The sequence below is a fragment of the Columba livia genome, chromosome 1 (genome assembly GCF_036013475.1).
Source record: "Columba livia isolate bColLiv1 breed racing homer chromosome 1, bColLiv1.pat.W.v2, whole genome shotgun sequence".
NCBI lineage: Eukaryota > Metazoa > Chordata > Aves > Columbiformes > Columbidae > Columba > Columba livia.
The window spans coordinates 173,328,579-173,342,626 of NC_088602.1; the positions used below are offsets into that span (position 1 = coordinate 173,328,579).

The 14,048-nt window shown below is 54.5% G+C and overlaps 2 protein-coding genes across 4 annotated transcripts in view; both read right to left on the bottom strand.

The window, feature by feature from the left end:
• Positions 1 to 14,048, bottom strand: part of LGALS1 (galectin 1) — a 201,115-nt gene that overhangs the window by 41,229 nt on the left and 145,838 nt on the right. The window lies entirely within an intron of this gene.
• On the bottom strand, positions 264 to 13,911 carry GGA1 (golgi associated, gamma adaptin ear containing, ARF binding protein 1). Of its 3 annotated transcripts, XM_065047601.1 has the most exons (17): positions 13,617 to 13,911; positions 12,054 to 12,138; positions 11,686 to 11,761; positions 11,138 to 11,236; positions 9,718 to 9,841; positions 9,111 to 9,211; positions 6,229 to 6,309; positions 5,683 to 5,820; positions 5,459 to 5,540; positions 4,937 to 5,044; positions 4,487 to 4,642; positions 3,608 to 3,672; positions 3,296 to 3,474; positions 2,900 to 3,183; positions 2,519 to 2,688; positions 2,180 to 2,290; positions 264 to 2,011 (listed from the first exon to the last, which is right to left on the bottom strand). In XM_065047601.1, exons 1-17 carry the CDS (start codon positions 13,645 to 13,647, stop codon positions 1,901 to 1,903), a joined length of 2,001 nt encoding a protein of 666 aa, XP_064903673.1. In that variant the 5' UTR covers positions 13,648 to 13,911; the 3' UTR covers positions 264 to 1,900. The 3 variants fall into 3 exon arrangements, with proteins under 3 accessions (XP_064903673.1, XP_064903683.1, XP_005514733.1); XM_065047611.1 differs by lacking the exons at positions 11,686 to 11,761; positions 13,617 to 13,911 and having other exon boundaries at positions 12,054 to 12,108; XM_005514676.3 differs by lacking the exons at positions 11,138 to 11,236; positions 11,686 to 11,761; positions 13,617 to 13,911.

The following is a 14,048-nucleotide window of genomic DNA, read 5'->3' on the forward strand; positions in this document are numbered from 1 at the left end:
GCACGTGGGCAGCAGCCAGCGGGCAGCATGGAAGTGACAACTGCTCTCAAACAGGAATTGAGAGCAGCTGGGGGACTTCCACCATCCCCTCCCTGCTCACAGGAGCAGGGAAATCATCATAGCAAGGCCCCAGGAGACCAGCAGACAATTTACTGGATTGTAGGGGCAGTATTTGAGCTAGAAATGCTCCGTTTGCAGGGTGGAATCAGACAAGGAAAGTGAAGTGAAAATGCACTTCTTGGGCCAAAAGGCAGAGGGAGAGAAACAGGAAAGAATTCTTTTATTTCCCATAAATACAGCAGATTCTTCGCGCCGGGCGTTTTGTTTTAAATCTGGTTTGTTTGTTTTCTTCCATTTACAGAATTTTGCACTGAAAATATATACAAGTCTGTTCAAGAACCAAACAAGATCTGCAAAGAAAAAACCCATACAAAACCCTGAAAAGAGACCAGAAAGGGAAGTAAGACACAGCCGAACCCCAGCACAAAGCCCTTGCTTCCCCCTCTCCTCCATCACTTGCTGCACCCAGCTCCAAGCCATCTCACCACCGCTGCACCCACCTCAAGCTGAGTGCAAGGCACCTTGCTCACCTTCATCTCACACAGGCCTCCTCCTACCTCTGGCAACCTTATGCAGGGCACAGCTTGCCCCTGCTTTTAAGATCAAGTTCCGATAAAACCAGCTTAGAGATGGGAAGGGGCTCCCATGGTCCTAAGTCCCATGGGGATGGGGATTGCTTGGGACATGCCACCCTCTGGTCTCCTCCATGCCTGCAGATCCCCACTCTTTTGTCACAGTGATTGGGGGGCTGGGGTGAGCCCCCTCCCTGCTGCAGGGAGCTGGGCCTGCCCACAGCTGTGGGCAAAGGTGCACAAGGCACAGCTGTACCACCCCCACCCCCCATAGCCCCCAGTGCAGGGCTGGGCTCCCAGTGCAGAGCTGGGAAACCTTCCTGCCCCACCATGCTCTCCAGCCCAGCCAGGGGGAGGAAAACTCTGTAATGCTTCCTCTCCCTGTTGGGCATGAGGCTGCAGGGAGACTCAAACCCCCATCCCGGCACACCCCTCTGGGGACAAGCATGCAGGACAAAGTCCGGCAGCAGTCCCCAAAGCCCACTGTGGTGGCTAAAGCACATGGGAAGGGTGTGGGCTTCCTCACTGGATTTGGTGCCCAGGAGCTCCAGTTGAAGGGGATGGGGATGCACAGAGCAACCCCTTCCCAGCCCCTGGGCTCCCACTCCAGGTCCCACCTCCCACCAACACCTCTGCCAGCACCTGGAAGGGAGATACAGGGAAGATAACTTCCTCTGAGCCCCCCAAAACAAGGGCAGTCACCCTGGCGCTGGGAAGACACAGTTTCTGTCCAGCCTTGTTCTGCACCAGCTCCAGTGTGATCCCACCAGACAGGGAACCACTGGGGCCCAATCCCAAGGAAGGGGCAAGGGGGACAAGAGGGAGCACCGCAGAGCACGAAGCAGCTGAAGAGCTGGGAAGTGTGGAGGGGATAGACAAGGAAAAGGATCTTCCTTTGCTAGGCCTTGCCCCAGGCTGAGGCTGTTAAAGCTCCCCATCCTTGTTCCCCACTGCACCTAGCAGGAAAGCAGGGTTAGAAGAGAAGCTGGACAGTCTGGGGAGGGAGTGATGCCTTCGGAAGAGCAGGGAAGGCAACTGTTCACCCACGTGAAGCTCGCCACTCCACTCCTAGTCTTTGTGGGATGAACGTTTCCTGGTGTCTCTGGTCTCCTCCTCCAGGCACGCTCCCTCTGGCCCTTGCCCGGCCATCTGGAGAATAGAGCGTGAGCAGCAGCCCCCACCCGCCCTCCCCATCTCCTTGGGCTGCTCCAGCCCTGCAGGACCGGCTTCCCAAGGACTCTGCAGTGTAGTGCCTGCAATGTGTGGCCCTAGAGGTTCCCCCAGGACTCCGGTGGGGGGAACTGGTCCACATCCCCCATTTCGTTGTAGGTTTGCTCTCCCATGGTGAAGGTCAGCTTGTATCGTAGCCTCACTTTTTCCTGGAGACAAGGGAGAAAGAATAAGAAGTCAAAAGGAGGGGAAAGAAAGTCTCGAGGTACAAACCTTCCAGGTCTCCAGGAAGCTGCAGAGGGATTAGGGACAGGGCAACCAGGCTTTGCTCAGGCATCAAGACCAGTCTGCTCGTGTCCCAGGGATGGTGCCATTACCTTCTGTGGGTTTGCGAGCAGCAGGACTTGTGTGATGGCACTAGGGTGGACGATTGGGTTGAATGCTGGCAGCTCTGTGCCTGAGGGAGGCTGTAGCTTCACCTTCATCACCTAGAGAGAGAGAAGACCACATTCTTGAGAGGGATTTGGCAGGAAAAGGCCCTGCTCACATCGCTGTCTAGTCAAAGAGAAAAGCATTGTGCTGGTTCCTGCTAATCTGAAGGCAATACAACTTGCTCTCAGGCCCACAGAGCACTCTCCACCCACCCTGCATTTCCTGCAAAGGGAGAATCACACTTCAGCCCTGCTGGAGGACCTCAGCCCCAACATCTGCCTTACCTTGGGGACGGCAGACTGAAAGACAATATTGCGGATGGGCTGTGGAGCCGTGCTCAGCATGGAAATCACCACCACGAGCACATCAGGCCTCTCAGGCAGAGCATCCTTAGCGAAGTGGAAGAGGACGCGGAAGCCGTGCTGATCGTACACTGTCACAGGGAGGATGCTGCCTGTGGGAAAGGCAGCGGTCAGCCAGGTGGGAACTGGCCCTGCAGCAACCTTTCCCCATCATCCAAACCTCCACACAAGTGACAGGGATACCACTTGTACTCAACCTCCACAAAATACAACATGCAAGAAGTTTCCTCACATTCTTCCCTTTCATGTGCACTTGGTTTGTTCCCCGCCAAAGCCTGCCCCTCCTCTTTCGCCCCTGCTCACTGGGTTTGATTGACTCCAGAGGCACATTGACGTTGGCCAGCGAGATCTCCTGGGGCTGTGCGGTGGCAGCAGGCCGTGATGGGACTGCAGTACTTCCTGCTGGTGTGGTGGCAGCTTTTGGAAGCGCAGCAGGGGCAGGCAGCTCTGAGGTCAGGGGCAGCGCAGGGTTAGTGGAAACACTCTGGAGCATAGGCAGAGTGTTGGGATTGTGTGCTGTGGTGCCAGAGCTGCTCCTGTTCTGGAGATCCCTCAGGGTGAGCCGGGGGGGTGGCTGCTGCTTCTCCCTGTAGGGAGGGTGAGAGAAAGGAGTGGAACAGGGCACTGAAATGTCTGTGTCCAGCACCCCAGAAATGGAAACAACGGTGAACGATGTGAGATTGCGCTACCACTGCTTACCATCGCACTTGTTGAGACTCTGGAGGCAAAGACTGTTGCAGCAGAGTCTTGCCCAGGAGGTCCAGGTCATCCAGGCCACTGGTGAAAGGAGAAGGTTTGGGGGAGGATCTGCCAGCATCTGTTTTGACTGGTGGCGTTGCCATGAGAGGGGTGAGACTGAGCTCGTTGCTATCTGATGACTGTAGAAAGAGCACATAGGAGAGCAGGGCAGCACATCAGCACCAACCATCAGACCTGGGATGCTTCCCTGCCTACTCCATTTGTTGCTTCCACCACCCTCCCCACCTTCTGCCCTGGCCCCCAGCATGTTACCTGGAAGCTGTTCCAGCCACTGCTGTCACCAGCCTGGGCAGGATGCGGCGCTGGGTCATTCAGGCCTGTTGGGGGTAAAAGCAAATACAAAGGTTAGCTGCCAAGTGGGCAAAAGCATTAAACAGGGCCCAAATAAGGGATCTGTAGCTCAGGTCAGACAAGACACAGAAGCAGCAGGGCAAAACCATCAATGTGGTCTAGTCTCTGGCCCCTGGCTTTGCATGGGGGAGCACAAGGACGGTGATAATATGTTTTCTGCCCTGAGATCCTCATTTAAGAGTCTAATTTCTCCCCCAGTTGACAGAGAAGTGAAGACTACTGGGCTGACAAGCCCCACTTGCGCCTCCATCTGGGGGACCATGTTGTCTACTTCATGCTGTTGTATTCTAAGCACCTGTCTTAGGAAATAGACACTTTGTTGGGAAAAGTGACTCTAGAGAGTCCTAGGGCTGGCACCTCACAAGACTTCCATGTGAAAAGTTCTGGAAGTCCCAGATGTGTGTTGTCAGCTCGCGACTTCAAGTGCAAGGAGTAAACATAAGGAGCTGGGGGTGATCCACCCTTGTGATCCCACCTGGCGATGGCCATTGCATCACTCTTGATTTACTTGCCAGGTCAGTTTTCCCTGAGCAAATCAGAGGGCACATTCCTGCAGGCTCTCTCTCACTAGTCAGGAAAACACCATGAGACTGAAGTTCAGAATCATGGCAGGGTCTTCCTCTCCTTCTCCCTCACACTAAGTGAAAGACAGCTCTTCATCTTTCATTATTCACCTCTCCGAGCTCTCCCTTATTCATGTTTCTGCCACAAGGACAACCATCCATGCAGACTGTCCAGAGTTGAGGAGAGAATAAAGAGCTTTTGCACTGTGTTTCTCACCTAAAGACATGAGTTCATCATCCAGCAAGGAGACAGAGCCAGTTTGCTCAGGCACGGGGACTGCCGAGTCACCTGAAAGGGTGGGCAAGGCTGGGTAGGAAGGGCCTGTTGCTGGAAGATCCAGGCCTGACAGATCCAGAAGTGCTGAGGTGCTGCCTGTACAGAAGGAACAGGCTGAGAGACAGAAACCTTATCCGGTCTTTACCCAGTGTTCTGAGGCCAGTTCCCATCCTCCCTCGCACCTGGAAAAGGGAACTCCCCAACTCCCCCTCTGCTCTCCCTTCATGCATCTGTCATCTCCACAAGCCATTTCTTCATCTCACCAGCCCCACTCTGTCCTCCTGCAGGTTTCACCTTCCCACTTCTCTTAGTCTTCTCTTACATTGCAGGAAACCAGCAACAGAGTCCCTCTGCTTGACCTTCCTGTCCCCGTTCCCTGAGTCTCCTCACCTCGAAGGGGACCAGCCACTGTCTCCCCATTGATCTCTTCTCCCCGCACAAGCTGCTTGTAGAGATTGATGACCTGTGTCAGATTGTCATTGGCTTGCAGGATCTCCGCTGAAACGGAATAGGTAGAAAGTTTGAGAACAGTGAAGAAACAAGATCGACTTTTATACCCCAGCTCTGTATATTACTTCAAAGCAAGGTCCAAGAGCTGACAGTATCTCACTGCAGAGAGCAGTTTTGCAATTGTTGCTGCAAACTGCTTCAGGGCACATGGACACCTCCATGGCAGTCTCAGCAGGACGAGTGTCATTTCTACAGTGAAGCGGAGGAAGCCTGTAACGCTGCTGATTGCTGTCATGTGTCCCCACTTAGTGTGAAGCCATAGACTAACTAACCTCCAGTGAGCAGTCACCCCAAAAAAAGTGCTGGCTGCTGACAGAGGCCATGCCATGGGCAGCCCAAGCACACGCTCCCTGAGAGATGGAGGGAGAAGAGGACATAAAGAGAAACGTCATATACACTTACCCAGAGCTTCATCATTGTCTTCTGTGTCACTGGCAAGTCGGAAAAGCATGGGCCTCATGCGCTCACAGCGCTGATACAGCTCCTGGGGGAGAGGAGAAAGGGGTGTTGAGGCGAGCAGCAGGATACTCAGCTGGAGGTGCAGAACAAGCAGGAGGAACTTGTGAAGATAAGAGTCATCCACCTCTGCTAAGCCCAGGGAGGATGCTGGGATGGTCTTTCCTCACCTTCATTAGGTCCTCATTGCTCTCCGTTGTCTCCCCCTTGCTGTAGTTTGTCACCATCTCTGTCAGCAGCTTCACATTGTTGTTCACCTCCTCAATGGCATTCACCCTCTTCGAGATCTTCTCCATGCGCTTCTGGTCCTGAAGGGGAAGGACACGGGCAAGGATGTCCTTGCTTTCATGTGCAACTTGGAGAAGAGGAGTGCTGGGCCAACCAACACACCAACTCCCTGGACTAAAGCTCAGCAACACTGCCCTCAAAACAGCTCCCGCTCCAGTGGAAAATTTCAGATCGCCTCTGGGCCAGCACTTGCTGAACAGGGATGTAATTGCCACAGATGCAGTACTGCAGCAAGGCTTGGGCCACAAACAATGCACAAAGCCATTGCTTCAAGTAGCTGAGCAATTGCAGAAATCACACGTGTGACTCTTTAGCAGCTGCTGCTGCAAAATTTGGAGCAGAAGCTCCATATGTCTGTATGAGGACAGAGACCCACTGATTCCTTGTTGCCAGCCACTGCCACCCAGACCCACTTCCCCCAGCCGCACCTCTTGAACCATCTCCTTGATGAGCTTGTTGGCAGCCCGAAGGTCCTCAGGATGGGAACTTTTCAGGAGACGAGCCAGTATCTGCAAAAGAGAACATACCTCTGTGCCCAAGCTGAGAGGTGGCAGCCAGAGTCACTCTTGCAACACTAGAGTCAGTAGTTACCCCTGTTCCAAACCCATATTTGGCAGAGGCAGTGGACAAAGCCAGCCGTTTGCAAGCCCAGCCATGAGAGCTTGTGGGCTATCAGAGACCAGCGAGAGAAGTACAACTGGTCCTTCTTTTCCTGTTGTGGTTCTGGTTATGCAAGACAGGCCTTTCCCTGAAGATCCCCTGCATTCAAAACCAGCTCCTGCCAGCCTGTTACACACTGTGGAGACCCTGGAGCACAGCAGCACCAGTACCAAGAGAAAGAAAGCCTGGTTTACACAGAAATTGCAATGGGATTGTAATGGACTCCTACTCAGACCTCTTCACATGCTTCTTCATATGTGCACCTGGTAAAGAGGGAGAACTCCCTCTTTCTCTCCCACTTTGTAATCAGCAAACAGTCCCACAGGCCACCTACAAATGCTCATTTGCACACAGAATCACAGAATCACAGAATGTGAGGGATTGGAAGGGACCTCAGAAGATCATCCAGTCCAATCCCCGTGCTGGAGCAGAAACATCTAGATGAGGCTACACAGGAAAGTGTCCAGGCGGGTTTTGAATGTCTCCAGAGTAGGAGACTCCACAACCTCCCTGGGCAGCCTGTTCCAGTGCTCTGCTACCCTCACTGAGAAGAAGTTTCTTCTCAAATTTAAGTGGAACCTCTTGTGTTCCAGTTTGAACCCATTACCCCTTGTCCTACCACTGGCTGTCACCAAGAAGAGCCTGGCTCCGACACTGTGACACTCACCTTTTATATATTTGTAAACACTAATAAGGTCACCCCTCAGTCTCCTCCAAGCTAAAGAGCCCCAGCTCCCTCAGCCTTTCCTCACAAGGGAAGTCCCTCCTGCGCTGTCCCTCTAGTCCCTCCTGTGCTGGACCCTCTCCAGCAGTTCCCTGTCTTCTTGAACTGAGGGGCCCAGAACTGGACACAATATTCCAGATGTGGTCTCACCAGGGCAGAGTAGAGGGGAAGGAGAACCTCTCTCGACCTACTAACCACCCCTTTTCTAATACACCCCAGGATGCCACTGGCCTTCCTGGCCACAAGGGCACAGTGCTGGCTCGTGGTCATCCTGCTGTCCACCAGGACTCCCAGGTCCCTTTCCCCTACACTGCTCTCTAACAGGTGATTCCCCAACCTATACTGGAACCTGGGGTTGTTCCTGCCCAGATGCAGGACTCTACACTTTCCCTTCTTATATTTCATTACATTTTTCCCCGCCCAACTCTCCAGCCTGTCCAGGTCCCGCTGGATGGCAGCACAGCCTTCTGGTGTGTCAGTCACTCCTCCCAGCTTGGTGTCATCAGAAAACATGCTGATAGTACACTCTATTCCCTTGTCCAAATCATTGATGAATATACTGAATAATACTGGCCCCAGTACTGACCCATGGAGGCCTATATCTAGTGGAGTGCCTCAACTAGACTCTGCCTCCTTGACCACAACTCTCTGGCTTCTTTCCTTCAGCCAGTTCACAGTCCACCTCACTACCCAATCATCCAAACCACACTTCCTCAGTGTGACCCATGGAGGCAAAATATATCCCCTGCAGCAAAATGGTATCGCACCTCTGCCACAGAACTAGACCCAGAGGAGCCTAATACTTGCTTAGAATCATACAATCATTTTGGTTGGAAGAGACCCTCAAGATCATCGAGTTCAATCATTAACCTGGCACTAAACCAAGGACCTCATCTACACATCCTTTAAACACCTCCTCCATGGATGGTGATTCAACCACTTCTCTGGGCCAATGCCTGACAACCCTGTCTGTGAAGAAGTTCTTCCTAATATCCAATCTAAACCTCCCCTGGCGCAACTTGAGGCCATTTCCTCTCATCCTATCACTTGCTACTTGGGAGAAGAGACCAACCCCCTCCATGCTACAGCCTCCTTTCAGGTAGTTGTAGACAGCAATAACGTCTCTCCTCAGCCTCCTTTTCTCCAGGCTAAACAGCCCCAGTTCCCTCAGCTGCTCCTCATCAGACTTGTGCTTCAGACCCCTCACCAGGTTCATTGCCCTTCTCTGAACTCTCCCCAGCACCTCAGTGTCTTTCTTGTAGTGAGGGGCCCAAAACTGAACACAGGGTTTGAGGTGCTGCCTCACCAGCACTGAGTACAGGGGGACAATCACTGTCCTAGTTCTGCTGGCCACACTATTTCTGATACAAGCCAGGATGCTGTTGGCCTTTTTGGTGACACTGCTGGCTCATATTCAGCCACCTCTCGACCAAATGTTGCTTCAACGTATCAGCACTGATAAAACAGAGGTTTGTCTGAGTGGTGACACAATTCTGATGGAAAGGCAATATAATATGGGTCCAGGAGAGTATAAGTAGTTGGGCAATGAGCAGATTGCAGCACTGGGGGTGGGGAAGAGATAACAGCAGCAGCATCTGGGGCTGGAATTTAAACCTCATGGCCAGATAACTCAGAAGGCAGGAAATCTCAAAGCAGCAAACCTCCCAGAACCTGCTGGGCTAAAGTCAGCACTTCACCCTTTGCACCATCCTGCAACTAAGGGGTCCAAAGGTCAAACAGACCACATTCCCCACCTCTGGCTGTTTCTTTTGTCATGATTTTGCAGCAGGCTCCCATGCATTTTCTGAAGGACAATATGTGGACTAGGGCCCTTAACTCTTTCTGGATCTCCACCCCAGGAGGACAGGAGATTCTGGAGCAGGGAAGGTTGTGTTCATTGTTCCTCTCCTTGCACTGAGTCCTTACCTTGGATTTCTCTTCATCATCAAAGATGATGTTCTTGGGCCGAGGTGGGGGAGGTGGAAAAGGAGCATCATCGGGCAGTTTTGGGTCACATTTCACGATCCCTGCAGTAGAGACCAACAGAAAGGTCATGAGGACTCACTCACTGGGGGACGGTATGGCCACACAAGTAATTTCTTCCCTAATGGACCACCAAACCCAGCTGGGACTGAGGGCATGTGAGTCTTCTCCCACTGCCTGTGATCCTGGATTGTGTTTTCATGGAAGAACTGCCCCTCTCTCCCCCAAAAAAATCCTCCTTAGAAAAGCCCAGCATCAACTGCCAAAGCACTTGCAGCCCTTCAGCCCCAGCCCCTTACAGTGCCCCATCTGCAGGGAGCAGATGTCCCCTCCAACCCATCAAGCACTCAGACTACCAGCAGGTCCCTCAGCCCAGGTGGGAGCCCCAAGGTGCCCACTCCTTCACCTGCCCTTGCTGCTAAACCAGACTGATGGATATTCTGGGTCTGGGCACAGGAAAGGAAAAGTCTATTTCAGATTCTGCCTGGACGAAAAAAGAGGGAGGGCAAACTGTCTGTCCGTCTCCCCCTTCCAGACCACTGCCTCTCACCTTGTTTCTTCAGCATCTGGTAGGCTTCTGAGATCTTCACCTCGTGAGGCAGCCCTAATGTCCAGCTGTACATCAGCTCCAGGATCTTTGACTTCACTTTTTCTGATGTCCGGCTGCCAAGATACTGGAGAAAGAGAGAAGAGGTGGGTTGAAGCTGATCTGAGCTGTTGCAAGCATGGTCGGTTCCTCTCCTCCCCTCCCCCAGGAGAAGTGAGACCATTCCTAACGGCACAAGGAGAAGGAAAGAGGAAGCAAGCAAGGAAAGCTCACGAGGCCCTTGCAACATGTCCTATGCTGTGCTTGGTTTCCACCACAGGAAACACAAGAGGTGGGAGAAATGCTGCACCAGCAGCCCCTCAGCGACAAGCAGGGACAGGTGGGAAGGCTCAGGCAGGTCTCTGTCACCTTGTGAAGCAAAGGGTACGGCTAACAGAAGCTGCTCAGCAAGGCAGCTCTTGGGGAATAAGGGAACAGCCAGGTTGGGAGCAGAGGGACTGTGGATAATGGTCCCTGGGACAGGGCCTGGTCCTCTCTCTCAGGGGCACCCTCTAGCACAAAGTGCCCAGCATCTTTTAGAGCCAGGTGAGCCCCAGATGACCAGCACCCAGCAGTGAGATCTCCAAACACGACATCTCTCCCCCTGCCATACAATCATCCTTTACCCTTCTCCCGTGGGTCTACCGGGGCACTAGTGATGAAAACGATGCCTGTGCCACCAGAGGCCAGTGGCTTAAGGTTGAGGACATTCTGTAGGGGACCTAGCAAGAGGACTTTAGGGTGCTGCTGTCACTGTTCCTGGCTACTTATCATCACTGATCACAAGTTGTGAGTGGCAGCTGAAGGTTTTCCTTACTCATGTTTAGTTTGTGTTCCCTTAACTCCATCCTTGCTGGCATTAACTGCCTCAACTGAACACGAGAGCATGCACAGCTCGTTCTGCTGCAGGAACAGCAGCATCAGCAGAGAAGCAGGTTGTGACTTGGTGCTTCAGACGGACTCGGCAGAACACCACTGACCAGGCCTGGGCTTGCCCTCTGAGAGTGTCTCAATCAGGTTGGGACACCCCGGAGAGACATGGTCACGATGTCAAGCTGAGAGAGGTTCCTGAGCACATGCAGCACAGACAGGGCGCAACAGAGACACAGGGCAGGTGACTTCAGGCAAGCAGATGAGCTCAGTAGCCTCACAAATGCTGGTTGCATCATGTCTACCTGGCCCTCAGCTTCCTGCATCAAGAATCAGCTGGGAGCAGGGGGTAAAAGCTCACCTTCCCACTGGAAAACTCTGCTGCTAGCACTGTCCTGTTTCCCCCACATACCCATGCGTGTCTGAACTTTCTGCTCAGACACTACTTCATGCCAACACCCTCCCTCCTGCCACCAGGCTCTAATGCCCTCCAGCATGATTCCTTGGGACCCACCTTGGGTGACACCACTTTGATGAGTTCATTGAGGAAGCGGAACTTGCCCACCTCATCATGGAAGCGTTTGCCACAGCTCTTCATGCAGGACTCCAGCACCTGGGGAGAAGCGCCGTGTGAGCCCCGGCATGGGGTCAGCAGCAGGTTCAAGTGCCACCACCACCTTTCCCTACCAGGTGGTCAGTCACCATTCCAAAGGGAAGCAAAAAGATTTTTCTCTTTGGAGGAAACAACAGCAGCACATGGATGGGGATATTCCTTCCACAAATTCTGTGGTTTCACAGAATGGATCCACAATGACATTAAGGGAACAAAAAGCTTCTTATCGGCTTCAATAGGCTACGATCCGCCTTAGGAACAAGACCTTTCCTACCAGTCACCCTTCTTCTCTTGTGGAACTACCTTCAGACCCTCTCCCACCCAAGGGCTCATCTGCTCCAGGGCTTTCTCAGAGGGAGTTCAAAGCTTCCTATCCTCCTCCAGCCAAACTGGAGCAACCCCACATCCTGGCCCTCCATCCAGTTCTACCAGCCTGCAGATGCCCTTACCGTGAGGGCCTGGATAGCTTCCCATTCCTGTGGAGACTGGATCTTGTGGGCAAGAAGTCGGGTAGCAAGCGGAGGACTGGAAGCAGCAAGAGGAAAAAGAAAGCTCACTGGTTACTGAGGAAAAGCCTGGTACCTGTGTTTCTATTTTGGAATCTAGAGTTGAAAAGCATGTGGCAAGTTTAAGGCACTGATAAGGCACTAAACCCTGTGGGAATCTTCTGCTAGTGGATCAGGACCCCCACACCCTCACTCTGAGGAGCTTCGTGCCCGTTCAGCTCTCATGGCAGCTCCACTGAATCTTACCGGGTAGGCAAACACGACCCAGGCCCACAACCCAGAGCAGCTTGGGGGAAGGAAGAAGCACTTACCCCTCCAGCTCCTTATTGAGCTGCTCACAGAAAGCATTGATACCATCCCAGTCCAGGTCCTTGTTCAGGGGGTTTGTCGCTTTGTCTGTAGGTGGGAGAAGGGGAGGGTGAGAAAGTCTCCCCAGGCTCCCACCCTGTGGAGGCGAGGGGCAATATTGCTCCCACTCCCTCCCCGCTGGCTCCACCAGGTGCATCGACAGAGGACGGTGTGGAAGGAAAAACATGTTTGTGTCCAGTTGTTCAAGACCCGTACACAAACTCTTTGCCCACCACCCCCTGCCAGCAGCACACACCAACCCACCATTGCTGTACAGACACCGCCATCACGCTCCCCGCCCCTCACTGCCCTGGAGGGTCAGGCCCGCAGACCCCTGCTGCCCCCATAGCCAGCCAACCCTCACATGTGGCCCCAACACTCCCATTTCCCAAAGCTGCCCCTCCACATGCAGATGGGCCCACCCTGACACCTCGCCACATGTGACCCCCAGCACCGCTCAGCCCCCCTGAACATCCCCCGCTCCTTCACACCCCAATGCCCCCCCATACTCCTGCCTTGAGCACCCCAATTCCTTCACACTCCAATACCCCCCATATACCTGCACCCCCACCCCAACATCATCTCATACCCCTGTCCCCCCCGAGCACCCCATTTGCTCACACCCACTGCCCCCATACACCTGCATCCCCACTGCAACGTCCACCCACACCCCTGCTCTCCCATTGAGCACCCCCTGTTCCCTCACACCCCAATGTCCCCCCATACCTGACCCTCATTGAGCACCCCAATTCCCTCATACTCCACTACCCCCATACACCTGCAGCCCCACCTCAATGTCCCCCCATACCCCTGCACCCCCTTGAGCACCCCCATTGCCCCCCCAATACCCCTGCGCCTCCCTTGAGCACTCCCATTACCTCACACCCCAGTACCCCCATACCCCTGCCCTTCCCTTGAGCATCACACTTCACTGCCCCCCCAACATCCTCCCATACCCCTGTCCTCCCTGAGCACTCCAATTCCCTCACACTCCAGTGCCCCCATACATCTGCACCCCCACCCCAACGCCCCCCCCATACCCCCACACCTTCCCTTGAGCACCCCCTGTTCCCTCACACCCCAATGTTCCCCATACTCCTGCCCCCTCCTTGAGCACCCCAATTACCTCACACTCCACCACCTCTCACACACCTGCACCCCCATCCCAACGTCCCCCCACAACGCGGCGCCCCCTTGAGCATCGCAATTCTCTCACACTCCACTGCCCCCCAATACCCTCCCACACCCCTGTCCCCCCCGAGCAGCCCAAATCCCTCACACTCCACTGCCCCCATACATCTGCACCCCCACCCCAGTGTCCTCCATAAACCTGCACCCCTCTTGAGCACCCCCCAGCTCCCCCACACTCTAATGCTCCCCAATGCCTCCTTATAACCTGCCCCGCCTTGTGCACCCCAATTCCCTCACACCCAGTGTCCCCCATGTCCCTGCCCCCCCGCCGCAGCAGGGGCGGCCGGGCCCTGTGTTGCCGGGGGGCGGGGCGGGGTGGTCTCGGCCGCACTCACTGATTCGAGCCTCCAGCGTCTCGGGCTCCATGGCGGAGAGTCCCCGGGGCTCCTCAGCGGGGCAGCGCCGCCGCGCCGCCGCCCACCCGCCGGGCCCGGCGCCGCCGAGCCATCGAGAGCGCACCGAACCGTCTAGAGCGCCGCTCCGGCGGCCTCTACCATCGAGCGCCGGAAGCCGGCGGTGCAGAGCGCCGGCCCGCTGCCAGCGCGCCCCCTGCCGAGCCACACCCAGATGCGTCGTAGAGTTCACCGCGCAAAGGGAAAGAAAGGCACAGGGCGGGGAAGGAAGCGGAAGGCCTCCAGGAGAAGAACATAGAGAGCAGGGCAAGCCAGAGCGCCGGAAACAAGCTCTTGCACAGAAACCAGCCGACCTAGCCCTTCCCGGAAAAACCCTAGTGCTGGCAAGTGATGCCACTTCCGGTAGAAAGACAG